The sequence below is a fragment of the Saimiri boliviensis genome, chromosome 3 (genome assembly GCF_048565385.1).
Source record: "Saimiri boliviensis isolate mSaiBol1 chromosome 3, mSaiBol1.pri, whole genome shotgun sequence".
Lineage (NCBI taxonomy): Eukaryota > Metazoa > Chordata > Mammalia > Primates > Cebidae > Saimiri > Saimiri boliviensis.
The window spans coordinates 46,874,700-46,896,854 of record NC_133451.1 but is presented as its reverse complement, the minus strand read 5'-3'; the positions used below and the strand labels follow the sequence as shown (position 1 = coordinate 46,896,854).

General features: G+C 44.1%; 1 protein-coding gene across 2 annotated transcripts in view; it reads right to left on the bottom strand.

The window, feature by feature from the left end:
* SLAIN2 (SLAIN motif family member 2) overlaps positions 1-8,523 on the bottom strand; it is an 86,240-nt gene extending 77,717 nt beyond the window's left edge. For both annotated transcript variants that reach the window (XM_010344193.3, XM_003933640.4), the window contains exon 1: positions 7,837-8,523. In XM_010344193.3, coding sequence (XP_010342495.3) covers positions 7,837-8,222 — 386 coding nt within the window. In that variant the 5' untranslated portion in view covers positions 8,223-8,523. The remainder of the gene's footprint in view (positions 1-7,836) is intronic.
* Between the last annotated feature and the right edge of the window lie 13,632 nt (positions 8,524-22,155).

The following is a 22,155-nucleotide window of genomic DNA, read 5'->3' as shown; positions in this document are numbered from 1 at the left end:
TACCTATTAGTCTAGTGAAGAGTTATATAAGTAATAATTTTTATTATAGTTCTTCAAATATTCAAAAAGTTCTCTTCCCCAAGCTAAATATCTACAGTCTAAATAAACCAAGATCAATCATTCTTCATCAGACTTGACTTTTAGATTTGGTGTCAATCTCAATTTCACTTTATTCGCTATATGACTTTGGGTTTAGCTTCTTTTACTGTAAAATGGGACTAACATGATACATTATACCACATGGATGTACTGTGAAGACATAATGCTAAATGAAATAAGCCAGACACAAAAAGACAAATATTGTACGATTTTACTTACATAAGTAGCTTAAGTAGTCGAATTCACAGACACAGAAAATAGAATGGTAGTAGCCAGGGGCTGGGGTCCATGGGAACAGGGAATTACTGTTTAATGGGTACACAGTTTAAACTGAGGAAGATGAAAGTTCTAGAGATGAATGGTGGTGATGATTGCACAACAATGTGAATGTACTTAATGCCACTGAACTGTACACTTAAAAATTAACATGGTAAATTTTGTTATGTATATTTTACAATAAAAAGAAGAATAACTACAACTCCAAACTGTACATATTAGATGATTTAACATGTGTAAAGGAGCTGGGCACGATGGTTCACGCCTGTAATCCCAACACTCTGAGAGGGTGAAGCAGGGATCCCAGGAGTTCCAGACCAGCCTGGGCAACATAGTAAGACCCTGTGTCTCTACAAAATATAAAAAATAAATTAGCCAGGCATGGTGTCTGTGGTCCTAGTGACTCAAGAGGCTGAGGTAAGACAATCATTTGAGCCTGGGGAGGGTGGGGGCGGGGGTCAAAGCTGCAGTGACCATTCCCACCCTTGGTCCACAGAAAAATTGTTTTCCATGACATTGGTCCCTGGTGCCAAACAGATTGGCAACTGCTGTCTTGCGCAATGCTTGGTATATAAAACATGGGTACATCATAGTGACTGTAATATACTTTTATCAACCATGGGGCCCTGCTTGGCCAAATTCTATTTTTTAAGAACTTGGCACTATCATGTCTCTCAGTGTTCCCAACAGTATTGCAGACAGGTACACTAAGTATTTGTTACATTAAAGAAAAAAATTGGCCGGGCAGTGTCTCAAACCTGTAATCCCAGCACTTTGGGAGGCTGAGGCGGGCAGATCACCTGAGGTCAGGAGTTCGAGACCAGCCTGGCCAACATGGTGAAACCCCGTCTCTTAAAAAAAAAAAAAAGAAAGAAAGAAAGAAAAAAAGAAAAAAAATTAAAGCCATATTAGAATGACTGGAAAACCACACCTAACAAGGGAATAGAGGGCAAGGGATGATGGCTCCTGCCCGTAATCCTAGCACTTTGGGAGGCTGAGGTGGGCAGATTGCTTGATCCCAGGAGTTTGAGATCAGCCTGGGAAACATGGCAAGAACTCGTCTCTTTAAAAAAACAAAAGGGGCTGTTAAAAAAAAAAAAAAAGAAAGAAAGAAAGAAAGTGAAGAAAAAAAAAAGGGGGGGAATAGAAAGCTTGTTAGATGTATAACTTCTGATTCATCTAACACACACACATGCAAACCACATTACTTTAAAGTAACATCTCCTTGGTACAGAAGAGTCTAGAAAACATGAAACTTCCCAAGATGTTAGTATGTTAATCAGTGAATGCCTGAAACTACTCAGATAAGTGGTGATAATTACACAAACTGTTTTATTAACTTAGGCTTATCAAATCAAACTACTGACAAATTTTACCAATGGCCCTCTACAAAAAGCATTAGGTCATGTAATAAATTAACTCTCAGCAGTGAAGAGCCACGTGACAAAAAATAAAAACCATATACCTACCTAGCTCTGAATTGGGACATTTATCAACAAAGGTTACTGATGAGAAGTCACTATGAGGTTTTTTTTAATTTTTTTTCTTTATTTTTATTTTATTTTTTTAGAGACAGGGTTTCACTATGTTGGGGTCTCCAACTCTTGACCTCCCAAAGTGCTGGGATTACAGGCATGAGCCACCACGCCCAACCCAGTATGAGTTTAAAGTGCCTTCATAAACCTAAGATAAAATTGATCTAGCGAACCAGAATGTAGCTTGAAATGGGCTTAGGTATATCACTCCAAATTTTGGAAAAAAACAGAAATTTTATCACTAATACCATGATGAACATGGGCATGATCAAAAGTCTGGATAAAAGGAAATATAATAATTTCTGAAGAGAAAAATAAGCAGTGTCTACAAAGTCCAGACCAAATTAATTTTGCAAAATTCAAAATTGGATTTAAAAAAGTTTGTGAAGTTAAGAAAGAAAAAGTGGATACATGAAATGCTAGCTAGAAGACTGACTATGAACAAATCCAACCAAATCCACTGCAATGGCTATTTTAATAGGTTAGTAATAGTAATGTAGTATTCTTCACTGTAGGTAAGAATCTTGTAGGCACACAAAATCTTTCATAGTAACCTCCAAAATGTCATACGGGCCTGACAATGATAGAATTAGTAGTTACTGAACAACCATAATGTGTGCTGATTAATGGACTGGCACTAATGCAGAGTGAGTCTAGCTGACGTGCACACTTCAGTGTAATTTATTGCCAATTTAATATTTTTATCAAGCACTACGCACGGGGGTCTGCTGGGAGGAAATGGGGGAGGGTGGGGGGGGGGGGTAGGTGGGGAGAGATAGCATGGGGAGAAATGCCAGATACAGTTGAAGGGGAGGAAGGCAGCAAATCACACTGCCATGTGTGTACCTACGCAACAAACTTGCATGATCTTCACATGTACCCCAAAACCTAAAACGCAGTAAAAATAAACTGATGGTCTCAACTATTTAAAAAAATATATATTTTTATCAACAATGTGAATGAAGACAGTAGGTATGCCTACCAAATGTAAAGACCAAATAAATCAGAAAGGATAATATTAAATGTCTAAATAAAAACAAAAGGGGATGGGCGTGGTGGCTCACGCCTGTAATCCCAACACTTTGGGAGGCCAAGGTAGGCGGATCATGAGGTCAAGACCATCCCGGCCAACATGGTGAAATCGTGTCTCTACTAAAAATACAAAAATTAGCCAGGTGTGGTGGCACACATCTGTGGTCCCTGCTACTTGGGAGGCTGAGGTGGAAGAACTGCTTGAACGCAGGAGTGGAGGTTGCAGTGAGCCGAGATTGCACCACTGCACTCCAGCCTGGCGACACAGTAAGACTCCCTCTCAAAAAAAAAAAAAGGAAATTTAAAAGCCCGTATTTAATCTAAGCACATCTAAAAAAATAAAAATAAATAAAAGCCTTATATTTAAGCTTAAAAAAATCCACCACATAAAAACAAGGTTGGGAAGACTCGGTATAACATCTTATGTATAAAATATACAGGACAGAAGTTGGTACTTCGGGCTCATATTAAGCATAAGTAACAGAAGTTAAAACTGAAAATGAAATATTTGGTTTTAAGAAACCTGCATTTGGCCAGGCGTGTGGCTCATGCCTGTAATCCAAGCACTTTGGAGGCCAAGGTGGGCGGATCACCTGCGGTCGGGAGTTCAAGACCAGCCTCACCAACATGGTGAAACCCTGTCTTAAAATAAAAAAAAGGCCAGGCGCGGTGGCTCACGAGGTCAAGAGATCGAGACCATCCTGGTCAACATGGTGAAACCCCGTCTCTACCAAAAATACAAAAAATCGGCTGGGCATGGTGGTACGTGCCTGTAATCCCAGCTACTCAGGAGGCTGAGGCAGAAGAATTGCCTGAACCCAGGAGGCAGAGGTTACGGTGAGCCGAGATTGCGCCATTGCACTCCAGCGTGGGTAACAAAAGTGAAACTCCGTCTCAAAAAAAAAAAAAAAAACCACAAAAAAAACAGATTTGGCTCATACCCACCATACTCTCCATCTGGTCAAACATCACCTAAAATGCTGGGTACAACTCTGGGAACCATGTATAATGACAATGACCAATTTAGAGTTAATTTAAAAAAAACCATGATTGAAGGATCAGAGAATTACATTATCTAAGGAATTATAAAACAAACTGGGATTCTTAACTCTAAAGAAGAGAAGTGGCCGCGCGGTGGCTCAAGCCTGTAATCCCAGCACTTTGGGAGGCCGAGGTGGGTGGATCACGAGGTCAAGAGATCGAGACCATCCTGATCAACATGGTGAAACCCCGTCTCTACTAAAATACAAAAAATTAGCTGGGCATAGTGGCACGTGACTGTAATCCCAGCTACTCAGGAGGCTGAGACAGGAGAATTGCCTGAACCCAGGAGGCGGAGGTTGCGGTGAGCCGAGATTGTGCCATTGCACTCCAGCCTGGGTAACAAGAGCGAAACTCCGTCTCAAAAAAAAAAAAAAAAAGAAGAGAAGTGAATGTTCACAGTACATGGCAGGGAGAAAGGATCAGCAGTGACACTACAGTAGTCTTCAAACATGTGAAGAGACCGTTCATGTGAAAAGATTATACTTGGAAAAAGCAAAATACAGTGGGAACAGCAAAGGCTATGATATATAAAGACCTGGATTCAAATCCTGATGCTATCATTTACTGTGTGTTATTTGATGTTTGGAGAGAGATTAGTTTTCTTACCTAGAAAATGATACCTATCTCATAAATGTATAAAATTAGAGGCAAAAAATACTTATAAGCTGCGTGGCACAGACTGACACACTGTAATACACAACGATGTTAGTTCTCATCCCTAGACTTTGCTGAGTTATTCTAGAACAATGTTTTTCAAAGTGAGAATTGCAACTCATTAATGGGTTACAAAATCAGCTTAGCTGGGTAGTAACCAGGATTTTTTTTCTAATGAAACAGAATAGAATGGAAAATATCAAAGCATATCACTTGTAGAAGTAATCATAATTTTGTGAAACTTTTGCTTCAGTTATTCACATACATGTAAATTCTAGATGATGAGTTAAAATGTATTTCTTATCATGAAGCTGAGTCCAAAAAAAAAAAAGTGTGAAAGTGACTGCTGTAGAGCACTGTTTTCTATGTGTGTTCTTTAAGATACTAGCTCCTTGGGAACTCAATTAAGTTTATGACCAAACCATACTCTCTAAAGATTTACTACGTTCAAAACACACTAGCATCTCCAAGAGCCCAGCATTAAAGAAAACTGTTTATTTTTGCTGAACCCAGTTTTTCTTGCATTTATTCAACCCCGGAACCCATCCACTTTTTTCCTACATAGCACTTATGGACATCCTCAGAACTAGCACTTTGTGGCACACATACTTGGGAGGAATTCTACATCCAAGGAATTTCATGCCTCTAGATGAAAAAGAAAGTGCAACAACTAGAAGTTACAGAAGGTGGATTTTTAGCTTGCTAAGAATAAAATTGACTTTGAATCTTCCTGCCACTGACATCCTCCCCCTACAACTTTTACCCTAAACACATCGAATGCATTTTAATTCATCCAACTTTCAGTTCACACAAATCTTAGGAAAAATATATGACATCTAGGCCGGGTGCGGTGGCTCACGCCTATAATCCCAGCACTTTGGGAGGCCTAGGCCGGTGGATCACGAGGTCAAGAGATCGAGACCATCCTGGTCAACATGGTGAAACCCTGTCTCTACTAAAAATACAAAAATTAGCCAGGCATGATGGTAGGCACCTGTAGTCCCAGCTACTTGGGAGGCTGAGGCAGAAGAATTGCTTGAACCCAGAAGGCAGAGGTTGCGGTGAGGCGAGATCGCGCCACTGCACTCCAGCCTGGGTAACAAGAGTGAAAATCCGTCTCAAAAAAAAAAAAAAAAAAAAAAAAAATTATATATATATATATATATATATATATGACATCTATAATATCAAGATATGAAGCTAGGATCAAAGCAGTAAGCAGGAATCACCTAGTCAAAAGAAACTCCAGGTGTAGTATTTAAGGAAGACTTGCTTTACCTTAACAAAACTCATGCTCAGGAACCAAAGCAGCCAAAGACTTAATCGGCTTCTCCAAGTAGACTCAATGTGTTCTAATAATATATAATCTAAAATGGGCTGATGAGTGCAGCTAATCCTCATTATTATGAACATCATTATTATCATCACTTGCAAGAGCCTTGTGACAACATTTACATGATTCTGGGTTCTTTTCAAGTGCATACATACCCAAGATTCCTTTGGGAGAATGCAATTTCACATTTATATCAAAAACTGTCACTACCATAGTCAGCTCTAATAACATTTGATATCACGTGGTAATAAAATAAAGGCCTGTCATTAAATACTCAAGAGTACTTCTGTTACTCAAATCTTCTAACTGGGAGTTACAAATACCACCGACTGTGCTCTTGTAGCTGTCAGAGCGTAAAATGCCCTTCCCGCTCTTTCGTCACTTAACAGACTCCAGAGTCACCTCCTCCTCAAAGTCTGGTCCAACTACTTTGGACTACTATTTTCTTCCCAGTTATAGAGCACGGTCAGTACTTTTTGTTTTATCACTCTTTCGGTAATTCACTGTACACTTTCCAGTTTATTTAACTGCACAAAATTTAGTTCTCAATATAACTGCCTTATGAGCACGTAACAACACAATCTTCAGCATCTCCTACATCATGTAAAGGCTCACAAAACATTTCTTGATTTAAATAACTAGGCTTGAGGACGAATACTAGCTAGTTTCAGAGTTTACTATATGCCATATCCAGTGCTAAATGCATACATGGATTATCTTACTAAATTTTCATGACTCTATAAAGGTAAGTGCTATTATTTTCTCCATCAAATAGAAGAACAAAGTGAGGCTCAGAGTAACTTGCTCAAGGTCATACAGTTAGTAAGAGGCAAAACCAGAGCCTGAATCCAGAACACTAACCTCAGAACACTGCAAAGTTCCAGCCCTGCAATACCAGAGTATTTCACTAAATAAGAAGTTTTAATTTTAACAAGGCAGAGACATTTTAGCTAAAAGTTAAAACTTAAAAAAAAAAAATTAAGAGGAGAAATTTCCCACAGACATCTTTATAACAAAATGAGGGGGAAAGCCTCCCATGTCCTTTCTATACGAAAGTGATTATTAAGGTGTGGATCTCAATTTCACAAAGAAGTAGCTTATGACAATACAGCTTTGGTTTAGAGTTTAAAATAGGACTCTTTTTCTCTGCCTCTAGGAGGACGTGGAAATGAAAGATGGATGTGATAACTCAATTCAGAGCTACGCAAAACGCCAGACTCAAAATTCTTGTTTTAGAAAATAAGACCCAGGGCTCTTGTTCCACCCTTGACTTTTCACACAAAGCAGCACCATCCTCTGCCCTCTTCACACAAAGCAAGCTTTACCCCTCTCCCCAAAGCGAGGGTGCTGATCCACACGGTCTCCCCATACCCGACAGAAATGGGTCCCACACACTAACCACTGCACAGACGTAGACGACTTCGTTCTGCCCCCGACCCGCCGCACCTGGTGATACCTCATCAAGCAGACCCGTCCCCTACACCCAAAATGCCCAGGGCCACCATCCGAAAGCCAGTATCTCACACAAAGCAGGATCCCTGCCTACAAAGCAGTTTCCCAATTCCGACTCCTCCCCAGGCGAACAGCCCTTCTCAAGCTGCACCAACCGACAGACCCCAATAGGATCCGGCGCCCAGAGAGTCCACAAGCCAGAGAACGAGCTAAAACCCTGTTACTTGCGCACGCCTTGAACCCCCAACTCCAGCTGACCTTCCCTCTGCCAAAGCAAAAAAACCGTGAGTCCCCCCCGGAGAGCGGACCCGGTTACACAAAGCGAGGCGCACGACCGGAGGGACCCTCCGAGGACGCTCTCCGCCCCCGGGCCCGTCCCCGCCCCGCTCCGGCCCCGCACCCCGCGCTCACCAGCTCTCCTCCTCTTCCCAGCCCGACAAACGCTCCAGCTCGTCGGGCCGCAGCGGCTCCACCTCGTCCAGCAAGCTGCCCTCGCCCGCCGCCAACAAGGAGGTGGCGTCCCGCAGCTCTTCGCTACTCGTCCGCCTCGGGCCCGACCCGGCCCCGCCGCCCGACTTGGCGCTGAGGCCCAAGGGGAAGCCCCGAGGAGACGCCGCGCCGGAGGAGGGAGTGGACGCGCCGGCCCGAACCGGGCTGCCGGGCCCGAGAGAGCCGGCGCCCTGCACGGCCCCTGAGCGGCTTCTCAGCTGTTCGTTCTGCTTCTCCAGCTTCTTCACCAGCTCCTGCAGCTTCCGCACCTCCTGGTCCGCGTTCACGTTGGAGTTAACGTCCTCCATCCCGGCCCCGCCGCCTCAGCCGCCCGCTCGCTCTCGCAGCGACAGGGAAAGAGCCGGAGAAAAGAGGCGTCGCCGCCGCTCACTCTAGCCGAGGCGCCGGCATATAGCAGGACCAGGCCCCACCGCCAGGGTCCCCCCAGCTCGGGTTCCAAAGCGCCGCTGGCCCCAGCCGAGCTGCCTCATCTGCGCCGGCTCCGGGATTGGGGGAGGCGGCGCCAATATCCGGCCTCTGCCGCCATCTTCCCTCCGTCCCTCCGCCCCCCCGCGGTCCGGCCCCGTCGGTGACCTCAGAGCGTCGGGGGTGGACGCGACCGCCCGCGATCGCTGAGAGGACCCGGCACCGGCTCGCGGCGGGGCGGGGCCACGGACGGGGCCTATGGGGCGGGGCGGGGGCGTGAAGGGGCGGGGTTTAGACCGGAAGGGGCGTGTCGGCGGATGTGGGCCGCGGCCGGGCTGGGTAAGGACGGTCTCCCCAGGCCCGTAGGCGAACCGAAGGCTCGGCGCGGGCGGGGCTGAGGTGGCGCACACGGTTCTTGGTCAGCCCCGCCTATTGGTCTCGGCGTTTGGGACCCGCGGGCAGCCGGATCTCAGTGGGCGCTCAGCCCAGCCGTAGAGAGACGGTTTACTTTGTTCAGCAAATATTCCATCGATACCTACTTTTAATTGGAGATAGTCTCGGCTGGCGGGAGCCTCAGAGACTGCCTGTGTCCTGTTTCTTTTCCTGAAAATAACCCCAGTTTCAGACAGTTAAGAGAGGTCTAAAGTCAAGTAATCATAATTTCTTGAGTGCTTCCTACTGGCCAGACACCGTGCTAAGCACTTTTAAAGGCATTATCTCATCCATTTAAACACAGTTTTCCTGACTTAAAGTTTACAGCACACTGGCGCAGAATTGGGGGGTAGAAACCACTTCTTTACTGCCTTTCTCCGTTTATTGACTCACAGGCTGCTCTTTAGATCAAGTGTGTCTTGACTTTTTAAAAAGTTGTGTATAAAAATCACTTAAGCGGCCGGGCGCGGTGGCTCACGCCTGTAATCCTAGCACTTTGGGAGGCCGAGATGGGTGGATCACCTGAGGTCAGGAGTTCAAGACCAGCCTAGCCATCATGGTGAAATCCCATCTTAAAAAAAAAAAAAAGGCACTTAAGCACGGTGACAGACACTGAAGAATACAGAAAATAGTATGAATGTGAAGTCTGCCTTTATAATATGGCAGCAAACCCAAACAAAACTTAAATGCCTTGTTTTGATCACAGTCGTTGGTCTTCAGATGTCGGTAACTGCTTTGGCTTGTGTTTGCAGCTTTTCTTCAGTTGCCCCCTCCACCCTTAGCTTAAAAACAATGATCCAGTCCTATTACACCTGGGTGTGGACGCGTGCCGTGACTGACCTGCTTCTACCCTTTCTTTCTTCTAGTGCCGTATTTTCCTAACGTAGACTATCCTGCCTGCCATATCTGATTCCTTATCTTAAAACCCATACTCACTCATTCGGGAAACCTCTTCCCGACAATTCCACAAAGATCTAATTATTCTAGCGTATTCTAGCACTCAATAGTTCTCAACAGGTGTTTGCACTTTTTTAAAAATTGCATTTTTTCTAGGAATTATTTTTCGTTTGTTTTTGTCAGTTTACTTGATTTGAGGAGCCGGTTCATTTTTTCTTACCATGTCTAGTACACTGATAACAGTGGAGACTCAATACTTGGTTTGTTGAAAGTTAAGTAGACTGTAAGTTCTACTAAAACCAAGTAGCTATTTATTCATAGCAAAAAACTTACTGTGTTAAAAGTTTGCTGGCTAACTATAAGTCGAGTATTTTTCTAGCTATGCAGACCTAGTCAAAGAATGTGATTGTCTGCTAATGTAATTGTCAAGTAATATTTATTATCTGTGTAATGAACATCTAAATATCATTACTGTTTCTGACCAGTCTATGAACTTTTCTGTCAGAGGGTTAAAAATCATGACTACTTCATGTATAGCAGTTTTTACTTGCATTCAATGCTTTGTAAAATAGATTCCAACTAGTCAGTTTCTCTAATGGGAATCCTTTAAATATACTCCTTGAATAGTTCACCGGGCATTATGAAGTGAGCACTAATGTTTGTGGGGAAAGAAAAGCTTGTTGTAGTGTGGAACAATGAATTAAGAATCAGAAAGCCGCCAGGCGTGGTAACCCCGTCTCTACTAAAAATACAAAAAATTAGCTGGGCATGGTGGCTCGTGCCTGTAATCCCAGCTACTCAGGAGGCTGAGGCAGGAAAATTGCCTGGACCCAGGAGGCAGAGGTTGTGGTGAGCCAAGACCGTGCCATTGCACTCCAGCCTGGGTAACAAGAGCAAAACTCCGTCTCAAAAAAAAAAAAAAAAAAAAAAATCAGAAAACCTGATGTCAGGTGCTAGCTGTAGCGTAAATGCACTTGACCTTGATCACTGGTCTCTTAATCTCTGGTTCTGAATTTACTTTGGAATTCGTAAGTTGGAGGATCTCCAGTATTTCTTCCAGGACCAAAAAGTAAAGGATTCTGATGAGTCCTCATGGTTGCAAAACATAAGAGTAAATATATTTAGATATGTAGAGAAGTTCATAGTAGATAGATATACTTGGATTTTTAAATTCTATTGCCTTGCTCAATGTCTTCCCTTTTTCATTCAGTATAAATTGAGTATCGACTATGTGGCAGGATCAATCTAGGTATTTGGACGTTTAATTGGCCTCTTGAGTATAACATAACTTTCAGTTCATACACACATGTACACACTGCACAACATATACACACCCTTAAATCTGCTTGCCCTGTAGTCATCACCGTTCCAATAAATGACAGCTCTTTTCTTCTAGGTACTCAAACCAAAAACCTTAGGATAATCCCTACTCCTCACTTTCTTTCACCCACAAGATCCAGTCTTTAAGCAGGTCATGCTGGCTCTACATTCAAAATATGTCTGATTACTTCCCAGCATCATCCGCTGCTACTACTCTTAAGTTGCCGCCTTCTCTTGTCTAGATTACAGTGGTACTTTTTTTTTTTTTTTTTTTTTTTTTTTTGAGATGGAGTTTCACTGTTACCCAGGCTGGAGTGCAATGGCACGATCTCAGCTCACTGCAACCTCTGCCTCCTGGGTTCAGGCAATTCTCCTGCCTCAGCCTCCTGAGTAGCTGGGATTACAGGCATGTGCCACCATGCCCAGCACTTTTTTTGTATTTGTAGTAGAGATGGGGTTTCACCATGTTGACCAGGATGGTCTCGATCTCTTTACCTCATGATCCACCCGCCTTGGCCTCCCAAAGTGCTGGGATTACAGGCTTGAGCCACCGCGCCCGGCCTCAGTGGTACTCTTTTAATGAGTTACTCCACTTTGCTGCTTACAGTCTCTTGTCTACATGGCAACCAGATGATCCTTTGTGTAAGTCACATCAGGTTATTCTCCTGTTCAGAATCTTCAGAAACAACTGGCTTCCCATCATACTTCAAAGTCCTTTCCCTGGCCTATAAAGCTCTAGATACCCGGCAACTTCTGCAAGTATCTCATTAGCTACCACCATTCCCCCCTCACTCTACTGCACTGGCTTTCCTAATGGGCTTCAAACAAGCCAAGCATGTTTCTACTTCGGGAATTTTACACTTGCTTTTCCATCTGTCTAAGATCTAGTCTTCCTTCATGTTGTCATGTGACTGACTCCCTCCATTCAGTTCTCTGCTCAAATAGCACCTAAATTCACTATCCTCATTATGACAGTTCTCCATAAAATAGCATCTATCATTCCCCATCCTCTTAATCCTGTTTCATTTTTCCTCAGACGCGTCTTTCTTTCTTTCTTTCCTGCCTGTCTCTGTCCGGTAGAATGTGAACTGTATGGGAACAGAGTTCACTGTTGTATCTCCAGTGCCTACAACAGTGCCTAGTACATGGTAAGTGCTCAACACATGTTTTTTGAATGAGTGAATGGATTTAGGCTAAGTGAAGTCTCCTGCTTATATCTCAAGTCACTGAAGTGGAAATTTGTAATTGTTTTGAATGTTTGACTTTTAAAATTATGTTTTGTCCTTCCAGAAGAGCAACATGTCATACTGTATATGTCATCCTCAAAACTAGGTCACTCTCCACCTCCTGAGAGCCAACAACCCTTAAGAATTGCTGAGGAGAGAGTTTTAAGTTCTCACTGAGAAGCATAAGGACAAGAATATTTCCTTTCTATCCTTAACCTTGCCAGGATCTTCCTCTTTCAGGTTAGCTATGATATCCTGTCTTCTCTGGTGACTCAGAAGTGTTAGAGCATGGTTTTTTTAAAGTCACTCTATAAGTGACTTTTATATGGATACAAGGAGCAGAGCTAGTAGGTGTCTGAAGTATGCATCACAATTAGCCCAACTAGCTTTTCAGGTGTTGTGTTTTATGATAAGCTTGCTTTGTTGCTGGAAGAAGGACTTGCTTCTTTTCTAAGCAGGTGTGGCCCATTTTCATAACTTGCTCCTACATGCATGTTAGCTCTTAGTGAAACTCCTGACAAAGTGGAAAATATTACAAACTACTAAAAGAACTTAGAATTAAAAACTATTGCTCAATGGCATAAAGATATTTAGCCATCCTAAAATCCTAAATCAAGGGGTGTGTGTGTGTATGTGTGTATGTGTGTGTGTGTGTGTGTGTGTCGATATAAGCACATGCTAAAAAGTAGTTTAGAAATTGCTAGACACAGAAATATTTGCATTTCCTTAGAAAATTCTCAGATTCTTTGACAAAACCTTGGCTATCCAATCCATCCATTTTATTATTTATTTATTTTAAAAAAAGACGGGGTTTCACCACGTTGGTCAGGCTGGTCTTGAACTCCCGACTTCAGGTGATCCACCCGTCTTGGCCTCCAGAGTGCTTGGATTACAGGAGTGAGCCACCATGCCAGGCCCAATCCATCCTTTTTTTTTTTTTTTTTTTTTTTTTTTTTTTTTTGAGACGGGTTCGCTCTTGTTACCCAGGCTGGAGTGCAATGGCGCGATCTCGGCTCACCGCAACCTCCGCCTCCTGGGTTCAGGCAATTCTCCTGCCTCAGCCTCCTGAGTAGCTGGGATTACAGGCACACGCCACCATGCCCAGCTAAAATCCATCCATTTTTTAGCATAACAATCATTTCATTAAACAGTCCATCCATTCAATCTTCATAGGTACACACGGTCAGTTATGTTCTACTTGCCTTCTTTCGTCTGCTCCTCACCAGCATCCCTCCTCCAGATATGCCTCCCTTTGGTCTATGAAGCAGCCTTTTTACTGTCTTGGTACAATGCAATTTTACAAAGGAATCCCAGGAACCTTAAAGGTTAGGTATTTAAGAAATTTTGAATTGAAAGCTTGGTGGCAAAATGAAGGGGGGCTTTTTTAGGGAGATTCTCTGTCTAGAGGGTGGTCCCCTATCACACTATTGGGGGCATATATTATATAGATGAAGGGGTGACATACAAAGTTCGTGATCAGGTTCTTGAACTGTTAGGAAGCTGTCATCTTATCCAAAATGAAACAATACCTCTTTCACCCTTTTTCTGGCAGCAGATGGGAAAATAAGATCTTTTTTTTTTTTTTGAGACGGAGTCTCACTCTGTCACCCAGGCTGGAGAGCGGCACGATCTCGGCTCACTGCAACCTCCGCCTCCCATGTTCAAACGATTCTCCTGCCTCAGCCCCCTGAGTAGCTGGGATTACAGGCACGTGCCACCGAGCTCAGCTAATTTTTGTATTTTTAGTAGAGATGGGGTTTCAACGTTTTGGACAGGCTGGTCTCGAGCTCCTGACCTTGTGATCCACCTGCCTCGGCCTCCCAAAGTGCTGAGATTACAGGCGTGAGCCACCGCGCCCAGCCGGAAAATAACATTTTAAATAACATTTATTATTTCTTTTTTTTTTCTTTAAGTAGCATATCAATCAAACAGTGAAGTTGGAAGAGTGGATTATGAACCACTTCTGAATGTGTTTGGGAAACTACTATTCAAAGAATGAAGAAAACTTAGTAGGAATAATCTAAATATCCAAATCAATAAGATAAGTCTCAATAATCTGCCCTAGGATTTAAAATACATTATTCTGAGTACTGATTTACAGATGGAGAAAGTAGATTATAAATAGATACTTGTGGCCGGGCGCGGTGGCTCAAGCCTGTAATCCCAGCACTTTGGGAGGCCGAGGTGGGTGGATCACGAGGTCAAGAGATCGAGACCATCCTGGTCAACATGGTGAAACCCCGTCTCTACTAATGGTGCAAAAAATTACCTGAGCATGGTGGCGCGTGCCTGTAATCCCAGCTACTCCGGAGGCTGAGGCAGGAGAATCGCCTGAACCCAGGAGGCGGAGGTTGTGGTGAGCCGAGATTGCGCCATTGCACTCCAGCCTGGGTAACAAGAGCGGAACTCCGTCTCAAAAATAAATAAATAAATAAATAAATAAATAAATAAATAAATAGATACTTGTATCAAGTAAAAGCGAAATAAGCTGCCATTGAGATACATAATTGGTCTTCTAGGAAGTTGTAGAGAATTCCATTTCTGTGTCTTTGGGATACTCGCGGAGTATTGTTGTCCTGGAGTGAGCATAGAAAGTCAACACCAAGACAAAAGTATGCCAAATTGCAGGGTCTTTATTGCCGGCGGCCACGGAGGACTCAGGTTTCTCCAACCCGTGGCCCCGAAAGGAGGGTGTCAAGACCTTTTATGCCAGTAAACCACCTTGGGGGTAGGGGGAGGGGTGGGGGGAGGGGCGAGAGGCTTCAGACTTGTCAAGGGCCAGTGGACTTTGGACATTCCTTAAATCACCTCCTGGGCAGAGATGAGGGTGAAGGGCTTTGGATATTCCAATTGTTACTTAAGTGGTTCACAGAAGTCAAGATAAGCATTAGTTTACACATTGCCTGGGCAGGGTGGAAATTACAAACCTTAGTTACTTATTACAAGTCACATGGCCCGGTGTGGTGGCTCACGCCTATAATCCCAGCACTTTGGGAGGCCGAAGCGGGTGGATCACGAGGTCAAGAGATCCAGACCATCCTAGTCAACATGGTGAAACCCCGTCTCTACTAAAAATGCAAAAATTAGCTGGGCATGGTGGCGCGCACTTGTAGTCCCAGTTACTCGGGAGGCTGAGACAGGAGAATTGCTTGAACCCAGGAGGCGGAGGTTGTGGTGAGCCAAGATCATGCCATTGCACTCCAGCCTTCCAGCCTGGGTACTAAGAGCTAAACTCCGTTTTTTGTTTTTTTGGTTTTTTTTTTTGAGACAGAGTGTCGCTCTTGTTACCCAGGCTGGAGTGCAATGGCGTGATCTCGGCTCACCGCAACCTCCGCCTCCTGGGTTCAAGCAATTCTCCTGCCTCAGCCTTCTGAGTAGCTGGGACTACAGGCACGCGCCACCATGCCCAGCTAATTTTTTGTATTTTTAATAGAGACGGGGTTTCACCACGTTGACCAGGATGGTCTCGATCTCTCGACCTCGTGATCCACCCGCCTCGGCCTCCCAAAGTGCTGGGATTACAGGCTTGAGCCACCGCGCTCGGCTAAACTCCGTTTAAAAATAAAAAAAAAGCCGGGCATGGTGGCTCACGCCTGTAATCCTAGCACTTTGGGAGGCTGGGGTGGGTGGATCACATGAGGTCAAGAGTTCAAAACCCGCTTGGTCATCATGGTGAAACCTCGTCTTTTAAAAAAAAAAAAAAAAAAATTTAGGGCCGGGTGCAGTGGCTCAAGCCTGTAATCCTAGCACTTTGGGAGGCCGAGGCGGTTGGGGGTGGATCACGAGGTCAAGAGATCGAGACCATCCTGGTCAACATGGTGAAACCCTGTCTCTACTAAAAATACAAAATTAGCTGAGTATGGTGGCACATGCCTGTAATCCCAGCTACTCAGGAGGCTGAGGCAGGAGAATTGCCTGAACCCAGGAGGCGGAGGTTGCAGTGAGCCGAGATCGCGCCATTGCACTCCAGCCTGGGTAACAAGAGCGAAACTCTGTCTCAAAAAAAACCAAAAAACAAACAAACAAAAAAAACAAGTTGTAGGGCCAAGATGGTGTGGGTTTGGATTGCTTGCCTGTCACATTAGGGTTACAGAGAGCAGTTTCAACAGAAACTTGGTATAGTTGAGGTATGCAGTTTTATGGGGCTTTTACCATGTCACAGTATTACACAGACTGAAGGACATCATCAACTATTCAATTTGCCCAAATATGTCTACACAGTTACTTCCTGTGTATCATCCTTCTTATGCAGGCAGTTATTGTCAGGCCTCCATGTGCAAGCCTGGACCCAGAAAGTCTGAAGTCCTGCCTGCCTTGGCTGATTGCCTCCCCGGCTGTCACCCCACCCCCGCCTGCATTCGACATTATCCCTGATCACCCAGCGGAACTTCCCCCAACATTAAGCTTCTCTTCTCACCCTGCCATCTTAACTGTTTTTTGTGTTTTTTGTTTGTTTTGAGATGGAGTTTCCCTCTTGTTACCCAGGCTGGAGTGCAATGGCACGATCTCGGCTCCCGCAACCTCCGCCTCCTGGGTTCAGGCAATTCTCCTGCCTCAGCCTCCTGAGTAGCTGGGATTGCAGGCACGCCCCACCATGCCCAGCTAATTTTTTGTATTTTTAGTAGAGCTGGTGTTTCACCATGTTGACCAGGATGGTCTCGATCTTTTGACCTCGTGATCCACCTGCCTGGCCTCCCAAAGTGCTGGGATTACAGGCTTCAGCCACCGCGCCTGGCCCATCTTAACTGTTATTATGATAATATGATAATATGAATACTCCTCACCCCACCCTACCATCTTAACTCTTCTTGCTCTGCAAATATCCCTCTGCCCCACCCTACCATCTTAACTACTCTTAGGCCTTATCCCACCCACCATTGTAACTGAACTTATGGTAATATATACTCCTTGTCCCTAACCCCACCACTGTAACTGATCTTTCTCCATAACACCCCTGCCCCCCAAAGATTTGCCAAACCTATAACAACTCCTATCCCACCGCCCTTTGCTGACACCCTTTTTGGCCTCAGTCCACCTGCACCCAGGTGAATAAACAGCTCTGTTGCTCACACAAAGCCTGCTTGGGGGTGGGGAGGGGGCGTCTCTTCATTCAAAGCGCGCATTTTAACAGTTACATGTGCCCTGGAAGTTTAAATCTATCCAAATTGGCCCAATAGTAATAGTAGCTAATAGTTATTGACCACTTTTATGACATGCAATAATTCATTTAAAACTCATGATAGCCGGGCGCGGTGGCTCAAGCCTGTAATCCCAGCACTTTGGGAGGCCGAGGCGGGTGGGTCGAGAATCGAGACCATCCTGGTCAACATGGTGAAACCCCGTCTCTACTAAAAATACAAAAAACTAGCTGGGCGTGGTGGCGCGTGCCTGTAATCCCAGCTACTTAGGAGGCTGAGGCAGAAGAATTGCCTGAGCCCAGGAGGCGGATGTTGCGGTGAGCCGAGATCGCGCCATTGCACTCCAGCCTGGGTAACAAGAGCGAAACTCCATCTCATTAAAAAAAAAAAAAAAAAAAAAAAACTCATGATCGTCTTTGGAGGTAGCTGCTATTCTCATCATCTCCATTTTACAAATGAAGAGACTGAGCTATAGAGACCTTAAATAATTTCCAATCCCATAGTCAGGAAGTAGTGGAGCTGAATTAGACCCAGCTGGTCTGACTTCAGAATTGCACTCACAATCCCCCTTGGCGCATAAGCATGATGAATTCTCCATTCTTTTACTTAAAAGAGTATTGATACCTAGTCAGCTACCATCTCGGATGAGGATTGAGGGACAATGTTGAGAACTTAAGGATCATTGCCTTTGTGATACCAACAACTCAATCTTCCTCTAACAACAAATTTGCCAGGTTTGATGTCTCAGCAATTCTGAAACCCAGCATTGAAGCAATCAGTTCTTTAGAGAGGGAGGTATTTCGGCCAGGCACGGTGGTTCACACCTATAATCCTAGCACTTTGGGAGGCCAAGGCAGGTGGATCACCTGAGGTCAGAAGTTTGAGACCAGCCTGGCCAACATGGCGAAAACGCATCTCTACTAAAAATAGAAAAATTAGCCAGGCGTGGTGGCAGATGTCTGTAATCCCACCTGCTCCAGAGGCTGAGGCAGGAGAATAGCTTGAACCGGGGAGGTGAAGGTTGCAGTGAGCTGAGATCATGCCAGTTCACTCCAGCCTGAGCATAAAAGAAAACTCTGTCTGGAAAAAGAGAGAGAGAGAGAGGGAGAGAGGAGAGAGAGAGGGAGAGAGAGAGAGAGAGAAAGATAGAAGGTAGTTCTTGGATCTCTTGCTCAAAATTTGGCTGTGTACTTAGGCAGTACTCCGGATACCAGAGAGAAGATAGGAATGGCTGAAGACCCATCAGTCAGCAGTTTGCTAAAATAAAGCTTCACCATCTGAGCTTCTCATTGGAAAGGCAAGTGAACTAGCCTAGCCTGTAAGAGTTTTATGGGGGCAGAAGTTAGCAGAAGTAGTCTTTTACCCAGGGCAGTAGTAACACCACAATCAACAAAGCAAGAAGATCTGAGAGTCAGAATTTAGCCATAAGAGTCCTGGGCCTATACAACAAAAAAGAAAAATTTGAATGGGTCCCAATATAAGGAAGAATAGAAGCAGAATGAAAAGCCGAAGTATAGAGCCTGGGAAACAGATGAGAGCCAGATATACTGGGTTCAATGATAGGGAAGAGGGTGATTCTTTGTGAATGCCAAAACAAAGTGGTTGCAGGCAGTTGTAACCTTTGTTTCCTGGCCCTTTATAAAAGGCGTGTGGAAGAAACAGTTGCATTAAAGGGTTAGGGATTCTGTGCCATGGCAGGGTTGTGAGTTTCCAGCATTGAGACAAATTGGTAACCAGATCTGCTGGACTAGAGCCCAATCTGCAAAGCTCCTTAATGCAGTCGAGTCCACTGTTGTGTAAACAGATTCTATCTTCCCATAGTCTCTGGAAACCAGATAGCCTTCATCTCACATTGTCACCCTATTCTAGAGAAATGAGGGTAAGGTGTTGAGCAGGGCAGGGTAAAGATGAATAGTTGGGTGTGGCACAAGTGGCTCCCTGTTATCCGTGGGTATAGTTTACTTCACATGGGGCACCTACACATGAAGCAGCGGTCAACAGAACTACTTTGTCCGTGGGCATGGTTGTCTACCTGCATTACTGGAGGGCTTTTCCTCTTCCCCACCAGGACAATCCTCCCAAGTTCTTTGAGTTTTTTCTGCCAGTTTTGCAGCCCACGTCAGTTGACCAGGAGGTATGCCCTTGTACTTAGTCCATCTTGAGTCAGATGCAGCTAACAGCAGCTCTGCTAACGGAGTATTTGAATATTGGACTCAAATCACGATATGGAATCGTTTGTAGACAGCTCATGAGTAAACTATTAACATTGTGCTGTGTAGTGCACAAGGAAGATCATCCCCAACCTCTCCAACAGCCAAGGTAAAAGATATGCCAGCCTGGCGCGGTGGCTCAAGCCTGTAATCCCAGCACTTTGGGAGGCCAAGGCAGGTGGATCACAAGGTCAAGAGATCGAGACCATCCTGGCCAACATGGTGAAACCCCGTCTCTACTAAAATTACAAAAATTAGCAGGGCGTTTGGCACATGCCTGTAGTCCCAGCTACTTGGGGCGGAAGAATCGGTTGAACCCAGGAGGTGGAGGTTGAGGTGAGCCGAGATCACGCCATTGCACTCCAGCCTGGGTAACAAGAGTGAAACTCCGTCTCAAAAAAAAAAAAAAAAAAAAAGGGGGGGGGCCGGGAGCGGTGGCTCAAGCCTGTAATCCCAGCACTTTGGGAGGCCGAGGCAGGTGGATCACGAGGTCAAGAGATCGAGACCATCCTGGTCAACATGGTGAAACCCCGTCTCTACTAAAAATACAAAATATTAGCTGGGCATGGTGGCACGTGCCTGCAATCCCAGCTACTCAGGAGGCTGAGGCAGGAGAATTGCCTGAACACAGGAGGCGGAGGTTGCGGTGAGCCGAGATCGCGCCATTGCACTCCAGCCTGGGTAACAAGAGCGAGACTCCGTCTAAAAAAAAAAAAAAGAAAGAAAAGAAAGAGATATGTCCTTCTACCTTTTCACCTTTGATGCATTCAGAGCTATATCATGATGTTGCACAAGGTCCTCTTGAAGAGTCGGTTTAGCCTGTTAGACTCCAGGCAGGGCATATGAACATAGAACAAGTTAATTTCTCCTACACTCAGTCGAAGGGCCACAACCTCCACATGGCTGTATCAGTGGGCTTGACTCTGGAGCCTTACATTTGGGCAAGAACATTTAATCATCCCTTGAAGGGCCACCGGCTAGGATTGTTACCAGTAGAGAATATGGGCAGGAGCTATTTAAGAGGATCCAAAATGGTGTGCTGGAGGGCTCCAAGCTCATTTTATTGTGTCAGTCTTATTTAAAGGTATAAGTTTCACAAAGCAGCGACTAGTTCAGGGAAAAAGAAAAAAAACAAAGGTGTAAGGCTCAACCTTTCACTGACCTCTAAGCAAATAATAAATATCATTTCTTTTTTCCTATAGTTTATTATATTTTTACCTTTTTAAAATTGAACTTTTTAGTTCACCTGAGATTTTTTTCTGTATGTTATATGAAGCATAAATCACATGGACACTTTTATAAGGGGCACTGTCATGTGCAGGATTACAAATACCTGTTGTGTTTATTCATTCAGTCATCTATTACTAGTTCAAGCACATTGTTAGGGACCAGAGATGATAAACATCACAAAGAATGTGCTCCTTAATCGGTAGCAACTTACTGTCCATTTAAGGAGATCAGAGGTATAAATTACTGTATATACAAAGCAGCATGTAAAAAGTACCATGTGAGTGATGTGAACAACAAAAAATACAAAATATATGATTGTTTTTATTTTTCCCTGAGGGCATATTAGAGAACTAGCAGGCCGGGCATGGTGGCTCACGCCTGTAATCCAAGCACTTTGGAGGCCAAGGCAGACGGATCACCTGAGGTCGGGGGTTCAAGACCAGCCTGACCAACATGGTGAAACCCCGTCTTAAAAAAAAAAAAAGAGAGAGAGAAATAGCAGTAGATTCCTTCTGCCTGGAATAAGAGTTTTCCCAGAAGAAGTGTGACTTAAGATGGACCTACAGGGATAGGTAGCAATCTTAATCATGACTTGTTGGATACAATGAACAGAAATCCTCTTGTATTATCTCAATTTGAAAAGGAATCTCTCCACTAATCTTGCTTCTAAGAATCTATCTTAAAGCCAGGTGCAGCAGCTCACGCCTGTAATCCCAACACTTTGGGAGGCTGAGGTGGGGGGATCACGAGGTCAGGAGTTTGAGACTAGCCTGGCCAACATAGTGAAACCCCATCTCTTTAAAAAAAAAAAAAAAAAAAAAAAAGAATCCATTCTAAAAGTAGGCTGGCTAAAATATATAATGACCTATGCACATAGCTATTTATTATGGCACTGCTTGCAATAGCAAAAGACTGAGAACAACCCAAATGTTATCAATGTGGGACTAATTTAAAAAACTATGATACATCCACATGATGGAGGACTGTGCATCAATAAAAAGAAAAGAGATGAAGATCTCCATGTAGCTCCAGGATAACTGGTTCAGAATAGTGCTTATAGTATACACTGTTAGCACAAGAATCCGGAAAGGATATGAAAATGTATATATACATATATATATATATATATATATATATATGCTTATGTTTGTAAAAAGATACAATGGAAAGATAAACCCAGAATCAATAAAAATGTTAAACAAATGGAGAAGGAGGGAAGGGAGTGAAGGGGGTAGAAATAGTGCTGTGAAGAAAAAAATACACCAAGAAAGGAGGATAGGGAGTGTGGTTGGGGGCAGAATTGCAACTTTATTAATTTATTTTGAAACAAGGTCTTGCTCTGCACCCAGGCTGGAGTGCAAT